Raw genomic sequence first — 21,520 nt, 5'->3', positions numbered from 1 at the left:
TTAAACATATATCAAGAATAAAGAGACACATTGCTTCTAATATTGGAAAAATAAAAATCATAAAGAGAAAGTACTGCCTGTCCTACTCCAACAGGCAATATACAAATTTAGAATTTAAGAATCTGATAATGAGAACAATAGTTTACCTGTATACCTAATATGTATGGTCCACCTCTGTCAGGCACACCACTACACGGTGTTTCAGGGATTAGCTGTACACAGGAATTGACACTACTGAATTCAATCATTGTCACATGTAGTTTCTGGTTGTACATATAGTTAGAAAACCAGGACAGGTACAAACAGAGTTTGATAGCAGAGAAAGGTGCAACTTATAATCAGCATGACTTTATCAGAGAACAACATGCATACTAAATATAATAAAAAAAACTTTATTTCAGTCACAGACCTGTGATGTCGCAGGTGTGTTCTAGTATCTTTAATTTAAACCACTGATTTGTATTCTGTTATAAGTCTTAAGTTCAATTCTTAGATACAAAGTGATACATTGTCCTTTTACTTACAAATGAGAGGTTTAGCTAGCTATAACACCAGGTTCAATCCATTATGTTCTGAATAAGAAAATGCTTGTACCAAGTCAGGAATATGACAGTTTCAAAAAATTTGAAAAATTAAAAAAATGAATTTAAAAAAAAAAAATGGAAAAAAAATCCCCCCTCCAACCTTTGTGCATTTACCACCAAACTCAATCCCAGCCATTCCTTTGTAATATGGAACTTTGTAGTACAATTTTTGAGATATCCTTTCACTTAAACACATGTTATTGTCTGGAAACTAGAAAAATGTCTGTGTTTGGCCACTTTTTTGCCCCAAGCTCCTGCATGTTTGGGGCAATTACCCCCAAACTCAATCTCAGCTTTCCCTTTGTGATATGGAACCTTGTGGTACAATGTCAGAGAGATCCATACACTTACACACAAGTTATTGTTTGGAAACTACAAAAAATATTGCTTTTGGCCCCTTGTTCCGTAACTGATGGCTCCATAACCCCTCAAATGAATCCCAACTTTCTACTTGTGGTACAATTTCAGAGCAATCGAAACACTTATACACAAGTATTTATCCTGGAACTAGAAAAACGCTTGTTTTAGGCCCAATTTGAGCCCCTTATTTCTAAATGGTTGGGGCCATCATCCCCAAAATCAATCCTAACCTTCCTTTTGTGGTATTGGACCTTCTTAAAAAAATTTCATAGAGATTCATTTCCTTAAACTCAAGTTCTTGTCCAGAAACCAAATGTGTCTTCGAATGACGACGAAGACATCATAGCATTATACAAACACAAAAAAAATTTTCAGTCGTATAAAAAGAATACATTGTATCAAAATTGCAAATTGGCAGAACACTATGGTCAACTACACAACGGCAAACAATAGAACTAAGTATGAGAGTTTTATGTAAAGTGCTCTCAGATAAGTTACTTTCCTTATGTGTTATTGTCATAATACTAAAACAAATGTTCGAAGTCCTGTAAAAATGGTGGTAAAACAGTCAAAGGAGTTATGTTCACAAGGTGTCATTTTTATAATACTGAATTGTTTTATTCAAACCTCCTTTGCTCCCATAAAATTTACAAGCGAATGTTAACTATTTAGTTTAGTAGTTTAGTCTATATAGTCTTCAGTTCTATTTGTATGTATCTTTGTATTTACAGTGACTTGGCGGGTTTAGATTAAAGTTGTACGAAGAACACGTCAGTCATTTATAGCCAATTAACAGTAGTAGCAGAGCTCACAACATCCGGCGAGATGGCGAAGGCTCTGAGTTATAAGAACCCAACAAGCTTGACAAATGAGAAGTCATATCAGCAATAGAAGAATGAAGTGAAGATGTGACAATTGGTTACAGAATTGGACAAAAAGAAGAGAGGCCTAGCACTTGCGCTGTCGTTACAAGGGAAGCCAAGAGAAGTAGCGTTAGAAATAACATCAGAGGATTTGAATGTTGATGAAGGAGTTGATAAATTGATAATAGAATAAGATAATTTATTTGAAAAGGACAAGACAGATCAAGCTTATGCAGCATATACAGCTTTTGATAAATATCACAGGGAGTCATCGATTAAAATGTGTGACTATATAATTTAGTTTGAACAGAAATACAACAAATGCAAGAAATATGACATGCCGCTTCCTGATGCAATATTAGCATTTAAACTCTTACATAATGCAGGACTTGGTGAAAGTGATCGACATTTAGCTTTAACTGCATGTTCTGATTTAAAGTTTGAAACCATGAAGGCAGTCCTAAATAGGATATGTGCATCAAAAACAGAGTGATAATGATATAGTTACTGTTAAAGAAGAATCTGCATTTGTAGGAGAACATCGTTTTGATAGAGGGCGTAGTTCAAGGAGATCTGGTGCTTGCAATCGTATGAATAGATCATTTGATCAAAGAAATACTCAATCCCGACTTAATCCAACTATAAATGGAAGCGTATCTCGTTGTAGATGTTGTGATTAAAAATATCACTGGTTCAAGGTCCACATAAAACTTATGATGTTAAACTGACAGAGGAACAAACAGACACATCTATAACTGTAAACATAACTTTAATTACAACTTCTCAACAAAACATTACACCTCAAGAAATATTTGTAGCCGAGGCATTTAATGCTGCAGTTGTGGATACAGCATGTACCAAAACAGTTTGCGGGACAAAATGGTTACATCAGTTTTTAGACACTTTCGACTCTGCTTATGAAGAAATAAAATGCAAGGAAAGTAATACACCTTTCAAATTTGGTGATGGTTAAACAGTACATTCTTATCAGTACGTGAAGTTACTTGCCACAATTGAATCTTTAAAATGTTACATAGAAACAGATGTAGTTGACTGTGAAATATCTTTATTATTGAGTTAAGATTATTTGAAAAGAGCACAAACAGTTCTTGATCTCTATAATGATAAAGTGACAATGTTCGGAAAACCAGTTGATGTTCATTTCACCTCAAATGGTCATTATTGCATAAATATCAAAGATAGAAGAACTGGGCAGACCGATTCTGTCGTGAATGAGGAGGAAATCCTGAAGGTAGATTCTGGATTCTCTAGGAAAAGAAAGCAGAATATCATATTAAAACTGCATAAACAATTTGGTCATGCCTCATCTGAAAAGTTGTTATCTCTATTGAACAGTGCAGGCTCCGTTGACTCAGATACAAAGGCAATAGTGAATGATGCTTGCTGAAAGTGCATTATCTGTTTCAAGTACCAACATCCGAAGCCAAAGCCAATAGTGGGATTTTCCCATGCAAATGATTTTTACCAAATTGTTGTTATGGATTTACATGAGATTGATCACAATTTCTACTATTTACACATAATTGACTTGTTTAACCGTTTGAGTACAGCAGCCATTATCAGGAGAAAAGACCCACAGCTAGTTGTTGATAAATTCATGCAGATATGGGTCAGTGTATATGGTGCTTCTGAAGTTTGAGTATACACTGACAATGGTGATGAATTCTATTTCTCAAATTTTTCGTGATATGGCTGAAAATCTTAACATGTCAGTTGAGACGACAGCAGGATACAGTCCCTGGTCACATGGAATTGTCGAATGGCATAATGCAACTCTAACTGAAACAATAAACAAAGTCAGAGAAAGCTCAAATTTATCTTGGGAATCTTGAATTAGCTGGGCTGTGAATGACGAAAATAGTCTTGTAAATGTCTATGGGTATAGTCCTTATCAAATTGTGTTTTGAAGACATCCTAAAACTGCCATCAACACTAGTCAATAAACCTCCAGCTCTTGAAGGAGAAACAATGAGTAAATCAATAGGAAAACACTTAGTTGGTTTTCACGAGGCAAGGAAAGCATTTGTGGCATCGGAATCCTCGCATGCCAACAATCAGTCAGACAATGAACAAGGTGAAAGTGACGATGAAGTAGAAGTACATGAATCTGAATTAGAAAGTCAGGCAGGTGACTCTGAACTAGACAACGATAATCCTGTGAATCAAGGGTATGCATCTTATGAGGAAAGTCGATCAGGAGGTGACTCTGAGCTTGATACTGATAATCATGAAGATACTCCAGTGAGAGAACAGAGCAACGAGCAAGCAACTTCTGTTGTACACAATATAAGTGTTGGCTCTAAATGTAATAAAACATTACTTTTAAAAAAGGACCAAAAAGTGAACTTTAAAATGCAAGGTGATGATACTCCACGAGAAGGAGTTGTTCTGAGTAGAGCTGTTAAAGCATCACCAAGTAAAAAGAATTGGTACAATGTAGAATATAGGAAACCTGAAGACCGGAAAGGTAACAAGTTATCAATAAACTTAAGAACAGTTGATAAATTGCAAGTTGTAAAGTCTGACACAGATCAGGATACAGAGGATGACGAAGAATCAGAAGAAGCATTATTCAATGAGATTGACTTTTGTGATGAGCGTAAAGCTGAACTTGAAAATTGGAAGAGAAATTATATTTATCAAGAAGTTGAAGACTATGTATGGTCAGTCATATGTATCGACTAGATGGGTATAAACTATAAAAGAAGCTGACAATGAAATACACAGGAAAGTAAGACTCGTTGCAAAAGGTTTTGAAGAAGATTGTGTGGATGAAATACAGAAGAACTCTCCCAACAATCTCTTAGACTCATTCTTTCAATCATAATGAAAAAGAAATGGTCCATCAATTCTATAGACATTAAAACTGCCTTTCTGCAAGGGGAGAAAATGCAAAGAAAAGTTCATCTTCGTCCATCTAAAGAAGCTAATGCTAATGGAAAACTCTGGCTTTTAGAGAAATGTGTGTATGGTCTTGCAGATGCTTCTTTGAAATGGTATGAAAAGATTAAGAAAACCCTAAATGAATGTGGAGGTATTGAATCTAAAGTTGATCCAGCAGTATTTTACTGGTATAATTCAAATGGTCTGGCTGGTGTTCTTGCAGTTCATGTTGATGATTTTTTTGTGGGCAGGAACCAATTTGTTTGAAACTGAGATTATATCGAAAATAAGAGAGAAATTCAGTGTCAGAAAAGAAGCTTCAGAATCGTTCAAATATTTAGGACTGGGTCTAAGTCATGCAGATGATAAAATAATATTGAGTCAGACATATTATGTCGAAGTGTTAAAGACAGTCTCAATTGATAGAAAAAGGCCAAATGATTCTCATCTTTCATCAGTCGAACAAACTGTTGTAAGATCAAAAGTTGGACAAATGTTGTGGCTTGCAAAACAAATTTGTCCTGATATTGCTATGATAGCATCAAAGTTAAAACAAGTATTATTGAAGACTTCAAAAGAGTAAACAAGCTTTGACGGAAAGTTAGAAATGATCCAGTGTCTCTTCATTTCAAGGAACTTGGAGAACATGTAGAACTTTTATTTTATACTGGTGCGTCTTTTGGTAATCTTCCCGATGGGAGAAGTCAAGGACGAAGTCGAAGTACACTATCTAGCGAAGCTTTAGCTTTAGCCGATGGTATTGATTGTGCTACATCACTAGCTACTTTGTATAATGAACTGATTTTCAATAAATGTACTACAGAAGGAGGTATTACAGTAAGATGTGGGATTGACAATAAGGACCTTTCTGAAGTTGTTCATTCAAAGAAAAATGTATCTGAAAAGAGACAGTGACTCGAAATAAGTTGCATCAAGGAGATGATCCAAAAAGGAGAGCTAACTGTTCATTGGATTGAAACAAAAGAGCAGATAGCCAATGTGTTGACCAAGCATGGTGCCAGCGCACAGAACCTTTTATATTGTTTTGAAACTGGACTTGTTAATACCGTTTTTATGAAGTAGCTTTAAATTGATAATGTGACACTTACAATAGTGATCTACATATATTAACAGTAGTTAAAAACAGGGAGAGAGAATTAGTCATAATGTGATAAGCAATATCCATAAAACGTTTATTTTCATTTTATAAACTTTACATCTGCTTAAGAAAGAGAAAGGATCAGATTGTTAACTATTTAGTTTAGTAGTTTAGTTATTATAGTTAGTCTATATAGTCTTTAGTTCTATTTGTATGTATCTTTGTATTTACAGTGACTTGGTGTGTTTAGATTAAAGTTGTACAAAGAACACTTCAGTCATGTATAGCCAATTAACAGCCAACAGTCTTTGAGTATTGAACAGTTGTGTATTCAGAAATTTTCATAAGTGGGGGCCCACTGACTGCATAAGAGGAGGACCCCTACAGACGTGCTTCAGTGATTCCCTATATAAAATTCAAGATTAATTATTGGCAACAGTTTACCAAACTTTCCAATTTTTAAATATTTAAGCTTTTCTATCTCAGGAATAGATTATTTTAGTTGTATTTGCCAAAACTATTATGAATTTTTGGTCCTCAATGCTCTTCATTTTCGTAATTTATTTGGCCTTTTTAACATTTTTTTTATTTGAGGGTCACTGATGAGTCTTTTGTAGACGAAAAGCTCATCTGGCACAAATATAAAATTTCTGTTGTGGTATCTATTATGAGTTTATTTGCATACAGATGTATGTTTCTGATATCAAAATACAATTTTTTATAATTGTTATTCTCACCAAGTTGCATTATTTGCTTTAATAAAAACCTAGCAATAATTTCTGAATTAAAAGTAATTTTCACTCGAAAAACAGGTCAAAATACTATTTTCAGGCAAGTCCACTTGTGGATAATCAACTTACCATATACTCAAACTTTCAAAAAGCAACAAACTGTATGTTACAATTCACCGTTTCAGAATCTAATGAATCCTGGGTAATATATACAACGTGATACATAATGGAAATTCAACCAATGACGTAACATATTTTCATTTTGGTGTATGAACAATGAGATCAACCATAGTCCTTTAGATTCTGAAAAAGGCCAATTGGAGCAAAGCATTCTTTCTCTTCCAGGGGTACCGTATTTGGGCATGTATAGTCCGCACTTTTTTCCCTTAAATCTGTAGTTTGTACAAGGGGTGCGGACTATACACAACTATAGACGGTTTTCGAAATTTATAAAAAAAAAAATTTTTTTTTTTTTTTTTTTTGTAATTTCGTTTTTTTCTGCACTAATAATATATATTGGAGACGTTAGTTATATTTATTTCAATTAATTCTTATTATTTTTAAACTTTTCTCTTCAAAATTGATTAGTCAAAGTAAAGGTGTGACATCCTGTATAGGTAATCAAGAGGGGTAATTAAGGATTAAGTATGGGTGTGTAGCAATTAAATAAAGATGTCAAGTTTTGACAGATGTTAAATATTATAATCCCCAGGCAATATAACAACATGATCAATGAAAAGATTATATAAGATTAAATAGTTTAAAAATTTTGATTACTGCTAATTAATTTAGATCTCTTTTTTCTTTTGTTCCATAATATTCAAATTATTTCTGTTACTAGTATATTATATATCAGCTTGGACATACTTAGACAAATGTTGATTTTAAAAGGGATATTTTGATTAATAATTACTTTTATAAAATTATCAAATATTAATTACCTGATGAAAAGCTCTACCATTTCATTATTTTTCATGAAATAAATAAAACAAAATTTATTATTTTTATAAAAAACATGAAAAATAGATCACTTTCAGTGGATTTTAACAGTGAACTAGACTTTGTTAAAAAAAAAAAAAAATTTTTTTTTTTTTTTTTTACAAAACTTTTTTTCTCGATTTTAAGGGGATGAAAAGGGGGTGCGGACTATACACAACTGCGTACTATACACGGCCGAATACGGTACACATGTTTTTTTTTCTCTAAAATTTGATGATGTCCAAGTTGCTCAATCTTATGTTTTTAGTGAAATACTACACAAAATGTGCACAATTTTTCCTCACATTATTCTCTTGCTTTTTTATCGCCCTTTGATGTATGTGCCTGTCCAAAGTCTGGAGCCTATAATTCAGTGATTATCATTTGTTGATGTGTCACATATTTGTTAGTTGTTCATATTTTTGTACATTTATTAGGCCGTTATGTTTCTCTTTTGTCATTTCGGGGCCTTTTAAAGGTATCTATGATGTATGGGCTTTGCTCATTGTCGGAGGCTGCACTGTGAACTATAGTTCTTACTTTCTGTGTCATTTGGTCTCTTTTGAAGAGTTGTCTCATTGGCAATCATACCACATTTATTTTTTATATAAATTTAAACAGAAACATACAATTAATATATTTATTTCAACAATAAAACAGTATATTAATGTATAGATAGATTTACAGTGTAAATACTTAATGAGTGATGGAAGAAAGAATAATATAAATGTATTCCATAAATATACATGTAAGTTCTGATTAAATGGTTTTATATTACTCATATGTTTTGAAGCAGGACAAAAATACACTTAATTTGTCCCTGTCAGAAATTACATAGATGTAAACCCATATAACATGGAGTCATTCAATATATAATTATGTAAGGGTATTTTTTACAAGATTGTGATCTATGATGGGGTATTTCAAGTTATATTTTATTGGCAACTGAAAAGTTGTGCTTCAGCATACCGGTATTCAAAATACAAAAATTAACTTGTTAGATATCAGTGTAACAAGAAGACGTATGAATTCCTACTTACTAAATATGCAATGGCCATATAAAATAGAGTCATTTAATATATAATGTAAGAGTGTCTGATACAAGGTTGTGATCCATAATGGAGTATATTAAGTTTTATTTTTTTGACAGGTTGAAAGATGTGCAGCAGCATACAGTACTGTGGATTCATTTATTTAAAATCCACGTTGGTATACAACGATTAATAATGAATCCACAGTATTCAAAGTACTCATACAATGATAAATCTTTTTGAGTTATCTTGGTAGATATCAGTGTAACAAAAAGATGTATTAACTCATACTTACACAATATAAAATGGTGAATCTGATGATTTTTTTAGGTGAAAATAGGCATTGTTAATTTATTTATCTATAAATTTACATAAAAAAAGTGAAAGGTGTTAGTTATTTTAGTTTAAAAAATAAATGGATAACTACTGGAAAAAATAATTATGAAAAAAATAAAACAATATGAAGTATTTTTCTAAAAAAAAAATTCAAATGGACTGAATTTGAAGAAATATTTTGCTTTGAAAATATTCAGTAATAAATGAAGACTATATCTGTGAACAAAATATGTAAAATGTAAAATAGCAATTTTAATTAATGCACCGTAAATATACAAAGGGATATGCATTACATCAGATCTTGTACTATTTGCAGTAAGATATATTGCCAGGTTTACTTTCAAATGATTAACAGGAGTTTTTTTTTCTCTTTGCTTTTAATATTTCCATCATGAATTATGAATTAAAAAGATCTGCCAAATATGCAGCACTTATGATAGGGTATAACACATTTTTATAACAAAAATTTACTAATTTAATTTGGTTTATTGAATCAGTTAAATTAATTGAATCAGACCTTAATCTATGGCCTATGTCAATACAGGGTTAAATTTCCAATGTGACTACTGTAAAAGCTCAAAGTGGTTTCAACTTTTTACACTTGTCTACACTTATCAACATATATAACCTAAATAATTAGATCAGAATCTATAATAGATATAAAGATTGGTTGGTCAAGAGTTCAAGTCATTATCATATACATATATAAATCATTTTCTAAAACCACAGCAAAAGGTTTCATAATAGAAAGCAAATATCACTAACAATGTATGGTATAAAAATCAACAAATAGCACTGGAAATTAACAAAAATAACTTCATCAATCAGATAAAATTTCAACGATCAATATCTTCAAAATATAATTGCTCATACATATTGTCTAAAAATTTTATCACCATGGTTACCGTTGTCAAGAAATTTACACACAAAATATACATATAGACATTCTCAAAATAATCTTGAAGCATTTAAAGCTTTAATCTCATTTTTTTAAATAAAGTCCAAAATTAAGGTTTTTGCTTGTAACATAGACTACAAAGAAAAAAATTTGACGCAGGTCCAGACTATTTCCAAATAAACTTGTTCTGCTTCTTATCCTAGTCAAAATCTTTGATCCCCATAATTGATGGGAGTAAACTTTACAGATTTTTCTTGCTGTCATGTATGTAATATTGACCTCTTCAAAATGTCAATTTATGTACAGTATCATCCAAATAAAACAGACTATATATATTGTTTGTTTAATATATTACTATTTTCATCTTTTTTAAAGAAGAACCCTGTAAGACAAATGAAGTCCAGCAACAATCACTAAACAGTTAATTTAAAACATTTTCATTGGTCTATATACAAATCAATATAAAATATTTTGGCAATTTTTTCACTAAGCAAGATTTTAACTGCACATGTTTACAACTACAATGTACTAGTATGTTTTTTCCATGTAACTTTATTGAAGTGACATGTTTTTTTTCTTTGGAAATCATTCTTTAGTTTATTATCATTTACAAAAAAAGCAAAATCACTCATATTTAAAATTCATTAGAAATTTATGTTCTGATTTCATTTCTATTTTTTTTAGTATGCCTTCTAATTCAATGGTCTGTTTTACTTCATTCCATCCATATTGCTCTCATTTTATTCAGAGGTCTGACATTTCAACTTCTCTTTTAAATTAAATTATAGTCCTCCATTTGACATCATGTCTTTCATTACATGTACTACAATTTTTGTTTCAAGATCATTTTTTCTCTTTCTTTACGGTAAGCACTTCAGGATATAAATCAAAACCACTTGTTACTTATATCCGTCCCTACTCATCATACAAGGGTGCTTTGTGGGTAAAATATAGTTATTTTAATGTTTTGTAATTTTTGCTTATTCCGACTTGTAGGAGCATAAAAAAATAGCTGTTTTATGTGTGTACAATATTGACAGATGGAAAGACCTTTTATTTCTTTGGCAAGTTACATATACATGTCAGTAAATTTGTGACAAACTTTACAAGGAGAAACAAAAAATATTCACATCACTGAATTGATAAAGCACAATAGTAAAGGTTTATTTACAAAATTCATTGAATATATTTCATAAAAATAAATAGCTGTTTTAAAATATGTTTCTTAGTAATAACTATCAAATTTTGTGGATTATACAAAAATTTTGGCAAATGGAAATCTTGGAACATGCATTTAGTAAAACTATCTCATAAAGGTTAGCAAAAACATAATAAAATTAATTCTACAATACAGGGATTAACACAGGAGTGGTTTATCTGGTGTAGTTTATGTACATGTACAGGTTACTGATAAAAAAGAGTTGTAATTTGTTACTGTGGATTCATTATTATTCGTTGGATACCAATTTTCGTGGATTTCGTGGGTACAAGTGTACCACGAAATTAAAAGTTCAACGAATGACATATTTTATATAGGCTTGTATGCAGACATCCGCAAAACCACGAAATTAAATATCCACGAACATGCAGGTTTTCCTTAATCCACGAAAATTGGTACCCACGAAAATAAATGAATCCACAGTATACAAAATAAATCTTCAATTCACCATCTCAAAATCTAAGGAATTTTTTAAGTGATTTTTGGTTGCTACTATCCAGTAGTTAATATTTAATGCAAAATCAGGACAATGAATCTTTTATTGACAATTAAAAAATGTATACCAAAATCTATATATCACAGAACTTCTATGACTGTTGATTGTTTTGTATAAAATAAGAGATGTGGAGTATACAGCAATGAGCCAGTAACCCAACAACAAAATATAAGCCAAAACAGACATCTAGAGGTTAACACAGGGTTTACAATGACAGACAAATGTCCTTGAAAACTAAACAGATTTTTTTTACTCTAAGCTACACAAATATTGAATAAATTTAGAATTGAGTATCAAATGTCTATCATTAACACCCAATTTCTTTATAGGAAACAAAACACTTTTAAAAGATAGAACTAAAGTAAACCCTAGATGCACGTTTACATATTTTGGTCTATCACATTGCACAAAATTACTTATTATTCATTAGGTTTTGAAATGGTGATTATGAAAATTACTGAACTACTGTAGTTTTATCTTTTTGTAGCCTAGCATTACATAAAACATGTACAAGGATAATGAATACTAAAAGCAAATACAAAAATATTGAATTGTGAAAAAAAAGACAATGGAGAAAATAAAATAAAATATATATATAATGATACAAAAATAACTGCCATTTCCTAAATATATATTAAAATAATACAGAAATAAAATTTAGAAAAATTAATGACTAGAAAAAAAGACACTATTTCAGTTGTTTTTCTGACCTCTTATGATATATTATTATTGATTATAAATAATTTACATAATTTTTATTGAATTTTCTTTTACAAATTTGTTTGCTTTGGTTTTATATTCTTTCCAAAAGGATTGTTAAATAAATCTGGAGCATGATTGTGAAGACATACATTGATCCTTGAAGTTTGTAAACAATGAATTTATTCAACATTTCTTGTTTCAAAAATGTAAATACCCAAAACTTTATGAAACTCAGTGAATCTTTATTTGTGAACATGAATTGTGCATTAAATGCTTAAAATTTCACGGACACCCATTCTTAGCAAATGCATCTATGTAAATGCAAAATATAATGATGGTCTGATTGTCCAAAATAATTGTTTAACACAATAAATGATTCAGATCTGGTTTAAAACCAAAAAGTGTGTATGTTTACTATTACTATCAAGTACCATTTCTCAACTTGCTAAAATGAAAATTTTCAAAATTTATGCAAGATAATAAATAAAAATCCTATCGGACTTACCAAAACAGAAGAACTTTACAACTTCAAAATATCTTGAATTTGTTGTTTTCTAATTTATAAAGGGAAGCATAACATAAGTTTTTACAGAGTGTTACTCAGGGGCGGATCCAGCCATTTTAAAAAGGGGGGGTTCCCAACCCAGAGTAAAGGGGGGGTTCCAGCTATATGCTCCCATTCAAATGCATTGATTGGCCAAAAAAAAGGGGGGGTTCCAACCCCCGGAACCCCCCCTCTGGATCCGCCCCTGGTTACTGATGTTGGCAGTGACAGGAGTCACAACGCTAGGAATACTATGTACAATAAAATCATTTAATCACAAAGTGGCGTAAAATGGAAAAATACTGTTAAAGAACAAATTAATGTGTCGCCAATGGAACTTGTTTCATAAAAAAATACAGAGACAAAACAAGAAATATTTGTAAATACAATATAAATAATTGTATGTTATTCCATTGTAAAACCAAATTTCATACAATTTAGTTCTATGACCTTGATATCAAGTCATAACCTTTATCAGAAAAGATAGGGTCATTTTTTTTTATGGACTTTTCACTTATGTTGCTGCAAATATTCAAAATTTCAATCTATGTATTTGGAAATTTGGCAGTAGTAAACAAAAAAATATAACAATCTGAAAGTCAATTTTGTTATGAAATGTTAGTAATTTCATAACTAAATGTGCGACAAAATTTTCTTGATGCATGAAAATATATTTCACATTAAACAAGTTTCAATGTCAATTAGAAATTAATGCAATGGAATGAATACTAAGGATATTGATTTACAATACAACATTGAAATAATCAGAAGCTAATAGACAGATTTATAACAAAACTTAACATTTAAAAATCAGATGTAACAAGATTTTTGATTGGATAACTCAGAATATATTAAAAAAATACCATATAGTTATGAAGTACTCTCAGCAATTGCAGTTCCATATAGAAAAGTTTAAAAATTAGTTTTTTTATTTTAATTTTTTGTCCTTAAACTTTAAAATATTGTATAAAATATCCAATTTAGATAAAATTTGACAGTGTGCTAAATTTGATTTTCCTTTTAAGTATTCTGAATTGTTTAAGGAATTTTTTCTATACATTTTGATTTGACATAATCAAAATAATATTATTTTTAAAAAATGTGTTAAAAACTTACATTGAAAGACCAAAATATGATGTTTTTGCTATGCAAAACAATACAATATGTTATGAACTATATGCAGTTCATATTATCCAATCAAAAAAGTCATTACATCTGATCTTATGCAATTTGAATATAACACAAACAATTCAATTGGATAATCTTCAGCAATCATCAATTTTCATCATGTTTTCTTTGTCCCTCCACAGTCTTTTTCACTTCCCTGAGAGCTGTAGTCTTTACAAAGTCTATCTCTCTGTATTCAGTGGGTGTATTATTGCCCGTCTCTGCATGTGTAAGATGTATCGGTTGACTTGTAGGTTGGTCCACCAGGTCCAGTTCTAAATATTTCAGTTCATCTTTATCACTTTTCATAGGAGGGGGCACTTTATTCCAATTTTGACTCTAAAATGTGAAAATGAAACATTCTTTTAGCCTTTCTCAAACATCAATAACATGAATTTTATGTAAGTGTGTCAAAGTGTTTCGTTCATATGATGAAACTTGTGTAAATCATACATACCGGTAATGTATTCTTTTCTGTAACACACACACTTATTAAATTTCGTTGAGGATTTCAAGTATAGATTCATTTCAGATGAAGATTATTCCAGGATCTTGTAATATTCTTAATTCTAATCTCTATTATAATCTAGTATTATATTTGTCAGATTAAGTTAAGGATTTCTATTTCTGCTTTGTTTTTATATATTTTTTTACCACATTTAATAAGAAAAACACTGAATCAAATTGTTTTTACTTTATATGTTCACAAATTTCTGTTACATAAAAGCCATCATAATATTGTAAGATCATAAATACACTGCAATTTATGATGGCATTGTCTTTGTTTATAGTAAAATGTAAATACATCTTCACATAGTAAAGTGCACCATTTCTCCTAAAAAATAATAAAGATAGTCAAATAAAATGCATAAAATAACTATAAATATAAACTAAAATAAAATGACTATATAAAGACTATATAGCAAAGAAATAAGGTATAAAGCATCATTCTGAACAGGTTATTGGAGATAGGGTGTGTATTCTGACATGCAAGAATTTTATATCTACAACCAGGAATAACATATAATACAAAGTTGTTTATATTTTTTGCCTCCAAGTTTTTGGTTACTGTTAAATCTCCTTAAACAAATAGAGATAAATAAAAATTACACAGTAAAAGCATAAAAATATAGTATATAAGCCAATACACATAATTAACAGTGCCTGGTGATGTTTCATAGCCTGATCGGTCAGGTTATTAAACATCACAGGCGCTGTTAATTATGTGTATTGACTTATATACTATATTTTTATGCTTTTACATTTTTCTCGCTGATACACATAGTAAATATGGCTTCTACTAAGGAAAGCTCCATTTTGAGTTAAGAGACCACTTATGTCAGTACACCTTTCCTATATTGCTTAACAATTACAAAATAAATCTAACACCTTAAAGCATGAATTTAAAGTCACAGCGGCCTATTTTTTATCAGATGTTTATTTCCTCCCACAATGCATCAGTATATGAGTTTTAACGATCCAATCATTGGAAAGTACCAAGATAATACAAGGAATCAATGCACATTTATCTCATAACTTATAGTAAACTAGATATCAACTTAATGTAAAACTTAATTATAAATTGTAGGTCAAAGTGACCTAATTATGCAAAGATTCTGTCTGAAAGGACAAGATGCACTACCGACTGTTTAAACTAGTTTCATGTATACCTGCATATATAGAGCACATGCAAATACCAACTTAATAATTTACTACCATTTTGTCTAAATAATCATCTCCCTATATGTTTTGATATGTATTCTATTTCCAACTCACAGCTTCATATATGTCAAAATATTGTCATTTGGTCCCTTGTGAAGAGTTGTCTCATAGGCAATCATACCACATCTTATTTCTTTTTTTATATAAAAGGAAAAATCAAATTTCTGCTTTTAACTTTCGCAAAATCTCTGTGAATTTTCATTTATTTATTTAAAGTTCATCACAAGTTAAAATTTTCACAACAATCAATTATCTTTAGACAAAGGCCATCTTAATTTGTTTAGTTTCAATTTTTCAGTCAAATGGGCCCATTACAACACTTCCTTCTTGAATTATTACTAAATAAGCCTTTGCAAATAAACTGGCATAAGAGTTGGATTATCATGTATATTTTCACTGTGCAAGCTAGCTCCAGGAAACAGTCATGCTGACTATGCTGTATGGGCTTTGATCATTGTTGAAGGCTGTACGGTGACATATAGTTGTTAATTTCTGTGTCATTTTGGTCTCTTGTGGACAGTGGTCTCATTGGCAATCAAACCACATCTTCTATTATTTATATACAGTGGCTGGAGAATCACAATCTTTCATTGACAGAGTTCAAATTATTTGTAGATCAATTCCCTAAAGATACATCTATATATCTATGCTAGAACTGTACTAGGTTCAAAGATTTCTAATTGTATATGTAATTATTCTGGTTGTAAATAATATTATCATGCAGAAAGATAATGAAGGAAACTATTTTAGAAAGGTAAATGTGAGGAAAGAATTACAACATCAATATATTGAAGAAAGGGGAGGATAACTCATAAAGGGAATTAACTCTGCTGTTATATTTTGCCTATAAGTTAGCGATCTCCTTTTTGACAACAATACAAAACTTTATTCCATGTTCAAATTTTACTAAATATTGAACAAAAATATATGCATTAGTTGAATCTTAGCACATTTTTATATATTTGACTGAATTTTAAAGAATTGACACATCTAAGAAGAATGATTTTCAACTGATATTTTTTACCATTTAGTCTTGAAAAAGGAATCAAAAAGGAATCAACTATAAAGATTTGGTTCTATATCAGAGTTAAGTCCCTTGGATAAAAATGATCAGAATGATGCGTACCTTTTGATGTTCTTCATATGGATATGGCACCATTACCTGGTCAATGTCAGCTATGCGATCATCCTCCTCATCTTCTGAACTTGTAGTTAAATCTGGATGTGGATTATTATTTTTTGGTAAAGGTATGCTATGTTGGAGTGATCGAGACATTTTACCAGCATATGGATCTCGGCCACTGTGAATATAAAAAAATTGCCAAATTCAGGATTAATGAATACATGTTTCTCTAATTCTCATGCTTTTTTCATATATCTAGATCGTTGTGAGAAAAATATATCTCATCTCTAAGTAAAAACTTTGTTCTTGGCAAATGATTAGTACAATTTCAATTATGACGTCAATTTTCTGGATTTCTTTTGAATTTCCTATTGTGAAGTCGTGAAAAAAAGCAACGAAATGCCTAATGAAGTGACATATGAAAACTACAATTTTTAAAAGAAATGATAAATTGGGTTTTGATATCGTCTTAAAATCATTAGAGAGAAACATATTACACTGCTATATCAAAGTATCCTTAATAAATATCCTTTTAACCCCTAATGCTCTCTCCACTATGGTGGGGTATCTAAAAATCTCAAAAGTAGTGATGATGTCTAGAAATGTAGACCTCATATGGGTTTTACTTGCATTAATTCAAACTTTTCCTTCATAGCAAAGATAAAGTGTTAATGTTATATGGCAATTTTATTTGGAAACTTGTTCAGTAGTTTGGAGTAAAAGTGCAAGTTTTAGTAAAACACGAGAGCACTCACTGAAATCTCAAGGTGCCTGCCATCTTCCTTAGCCAAGAAGGCTATGTGTTGAAGACCATACCTTGACCAACAATGATTGACTTTGATAAATTGTGACTTGGATGAAGAGTTGTCTCATTGGCACTCATACCACATCTTATATCTATATGACTGTAAGACATGTAAGAAGGTGTAATAGAATCATATTTTATGGTAAATCTGAAATTTCAGGGTAATCCTGAAGTGTAAATAAATGGTTTACAATTAATAAATAAGTTGAAAACTCTGGCGAGCTCATATATATGTAAACATAATAAATACAATTTTGTCAATACAAAATTTTACTTTAAAATAAAGAGCACACAAACCGTGAGTGAAATACAAACCTTGGAAAGTCAAATGGTGGATTATTAATGGTGTTATTTTTTTTAAAGCTTCGTGTTCGCTCATTTTTGTAGATGTTTGTGTAGGCATCACCATCTGAAAAGTAAAATAAATAGAGTTGTCAATTCATCATAAGGAAATCTAAAGCATTGTGGAAAATGTTTTCAAAAGAGTGCATGAAGTATTAAAATTGGATAACAGTATGACTATGTCATAAACATACATTCAAGCAAAGATGGTCTACAAACAATCAAATTATAGCCTATTCCGCAAGGTAAACTGTCACTCCTCAATCTCATTCATGTCAGGTGCAAAATAGTTATATGGTGAAGATTCTGAAAAAGTTTCATATAATTCTCAATCCTGTCATTAGGGGTTCAAAATCATTTTGGAGCAGAAGTAAATACAAAATAAGTTGCATTGACACCTTAAAATTATCCCATACACCAAATTTAGAAAGGCCGTTTCTTCATTGTCTTTGTAGTATCTCTGAAACTTTTTAAAGAATAATAAACACATATATATATCTTACTTTTGCTGGTAAGTGTGAATAAATACACTCATACAAATAAATTACAGGCTTAAAATTCACCTATGGAGCTATCTAAATCACTCTTAAGTCATGTAAGTATCTGTAGAAAATGCAGCAATAAAAATGATTTTTTTTTCTGGTATTACATTATGAACATGGGACTGATCATGTACATTATTCTCGTACCACTTCATAAGTTCATGTCAAGTTTAAGTCAGATTGACCCAAAGAACTGTTTAACAACCAAACATGCCAAATATGAAACTATAAAAAATATTTCACATGTTAATTGTAATAACAAGATAATTACATACCAAATTACAGTGAAACCTGTTTAAATCAACCTCTTCAGGACTTTGATTTTGTTTGGTTTTGGCCGGTTAGGTTTTATCAAATCCACAATGCACATAATTTGATATGACGGTGCTTAGGAATATGTTTGGTTTATACAGATTTTCGGTTTATGCAAGATTTGGTTTCACTGTATTAAGTGTCAATCATCATTTTAGCGCTTAATTCCTTCCTTATGTGTCATTCTCTTTTTAATATTACATTTATCATGTGTATATGAAGTATTAAATATTCTGTAGTCCCTATTTTATCATTACATCAATCGGAATGATGATGTAACAGCTTAAGGTATATATTTGAGTGTAAAAAGTGCAGATAATTTTAGTTTGCTTGTTTTTTCAATGACCTAGAAATCAATACAACCCATATAAAGCGAATTGAGACAACTATCCTCCAATGTAGAAATGATGTGAATTTAAGCAATAATAGTTCAGTGTCTGCATGACTTTCAACAATTTATTTTTGCAATTTTCGTGTCTTCTAGATATATTCTTATAAGGAAAGATAACAGTTTAACATTTGCCACTATTTATAATTGTGTTATATTCTACATAAGATGTGCAAATAATCGTTTGTGCAAAACAAATAAAGTCTAAGCCATGTCACCATTTTTTAAAAGTAATAGAATACATTTGACTTACTGCAAGGTTTAGGGATAACTTTACTAATCCTAGGTGGCCTTTGAGGAGGAGGATGATCGTATACATTCAACTCAGACATTAGAGTGTAACTGTCATGTGACTTGCCACTATCTGATATAGAAGATGTCCTATCTGCTACAGCAGGTGGCACAAGACCATCCATTGCTAAATACATATCCTCATGTGCATGTGACACAGGTCGTGTTGCAGCGTTAATGTAACTATGGGAATCAATACCACATCCAGGTGGAGGAATCACTAATAAACTAGAACCACTCTGTCCTGACGTCGGAAAATCATATGCACTTTGTGTAGAAGCATTGTTTGACGGAAAATCGTAAGATAACGGAACATTTGCACTAAGGTTTGTTGACATAGGAACAACTTTATTTATGTCTAAACTATCAATTCCTTCATTCAACATTTTACTATTTGGAGGAATATTTTGGTATGGTTCTTGTTGTTGCAGATACGACTTTGGCGGGGGTGGTCTTACCGGAGGTACATCGTCCATTTTTGGCAAGTTATGAGGATTTGTTGGAGGATAGTCATAAGTTTCATCACTCACAACATTCTTTTCTGAACTTGGAGGATAATCATATGTAAGGACTGACTGTGAAGAATAAGCTGAATCTGCCTTATGACTTTCACTACTTGATGAACGAGGGGTACTTGGACTGTGACGAGGGGGGTGACCTGGGGGTGGGACATCATACACATCTAATGTAGAATCATCTTTGGATGATGACTCTGAAGATGTACATATTTTAGGAGCTGGCATAGTCACATTCATATCATGAGCCTTTGGTGGCATATCATACACTTGTGTGTGAAACACATCGTCCTCAATCACTTGGCCCCTTTTAACAGGTGGTGGTGGGGCTATTTCATCTGGTACACTATCAACACTATCTGGCCTTAATAAAGGTGGTTTTCTTGATACGGTTCCAGTTCTACAATTAGTCAAGGGAACATAATCCCTGTCAGAATTTTTTCGATCTCGACTCTGCGGAACATGTGTGATTCCTTGAGTTGGTTGTGTAATTGGTTGTTTAGTAATAGAAGATGGCACATTTTGAATTGTGGTGAATGTATCATTGTCCTCTTCTCTCTGGGGTGGTAAATCAGAAGCTAAAATAAAATAATTTAAAATTATTACTGGTCTATTAGTATAAGTATCTCGCATATAATATAATATAGGGACATACCTGTCTTCAAGAACACTAAAAGTGATGCTAACTAAATTTGAACTTGGTCTAAGTTTTGTGGTGATTTATATGTATAAGTTTCATTGGTTGAGGCAAACTCAAGTTATCATGTTAGAGAACGGAAACAAAAAATCAGCGATTTTTTTAATCTGTAAAGGGCATAACTCTAAAAAGGTAAAAGTTCCGCCTACCAATTTCCTGCTTTATCTGTGTTTTGTGGTAATAAGCATTGTGGTAAAGTTTTATTACATTTGGATGAGGCAAACTAAAGTAATAGAATGGGAATTTATTGTAGGACTACAGAAGGACAAACAGAGTAACAAGAGTAATATTTAATCCTCCCAATCGGCAACGGTTACAGATTTATACAACCGCAGAGGTCGAACCCTAACAGTTGGGGCAAGTATGGACACAGCATTCATGCCTGATACAGCTCTGAATTTGGATTGTGATCAAATTTTTGAAATAATATATGGGTTTCTGACACAAAACAAATGTCAAGATCTTACAAATCTATTGCGCAATATTGTGCAATTAAAGATTTCTTCTTCAAACTTTAAAAAAATTTAGAATTTGAGAAATTTGAGAAAAAATAATTGAAAACTATACTATCACCTCCCTTTTTTTTGCAATTAGTCCAAAACCTGACATTTCTTTATATTTAATTAACAAGTAGTGTAAGGGAGGTAAATCTGAACATACCCAACATTGTATGTTAAATGGTTTTGAATTACCTCCCTTTCACTGCTTTTAAATTGTCCCTTGACCAGAGAAACCTAGTTTTTCCCCTTTTTTGCCCCTATTTCCAAAACATTTTGAGCCATAACCCCCAAAGTAAATACTAACCATCCCTTCATGGTATGGAAACTTGTGGTATAATTTCAGAGATTCATACACAAGTTATTGTTTGAAA

At 31.2% G+C, this 21,520-nt stretch overlaps 1 protein-coding gene across 8 annotated transcripts in view; it reads right to left on the bottom strand.

Moving 5' to 3' along the window:
• Positions 1-13,742: 13,742 nt before the first annotated feature.
• The window catches only part of LOC139485437 (GRB2-associated-binding protein 1-like), a 42,112-nt gene continuing 34,334 nt past the window's right edge, over positions 13,743-21,520 (bottom strand). For 5 of the 8 annotated variants that reach the window (XM_071269918.1, XM_071269919.1, XM_071269922.1 and 2 more), the window contains 4 exons: positions 19,400-20,530; positions 17,878-17,971; positions 16,761-16,935; positions 13,743-14,251 (listed from right to left, as the gene is read on the bottom strand). In XM_071269918.1, coding sequence (XP_071126019.1) covers positions 14,021-14,251; positions 16,761-16,935; positions 17,878-17,971; positions 19,400-20,530 — 1,631 coding nt within the window. In that variant the 3' untranslated portion in view covers positions 13,743-14,020. The remainder of the gene's footprint in view (positions 14,252-16,760; positions 16,936-17,877; positions 17,972-19,399; positions 20,531-21,520) is intronic. The other 3 variants (XM_071269920.1, XM_071269921.1, XM_071269925.1) reach the window with 1 other exon arrangement.

This window comes from Mytilus edulis, chromosome 8 (assembly GCF_963676685.1).
Source record: "Mytilus edulis chromosome 8, xbMytEdul2.2, whole genome shotgun sequence".
Lineage (NCBI taxonomy): Eukaryota > Metazoa > Mollusca > Bivalvia > Mytilida > Mytilidae > Mytilus > Mytilus edulis.
Note: the sequence above shows the minus strand (reverse complement) of the source record. Positions and strands in the feature narration are given on the sequence as shown.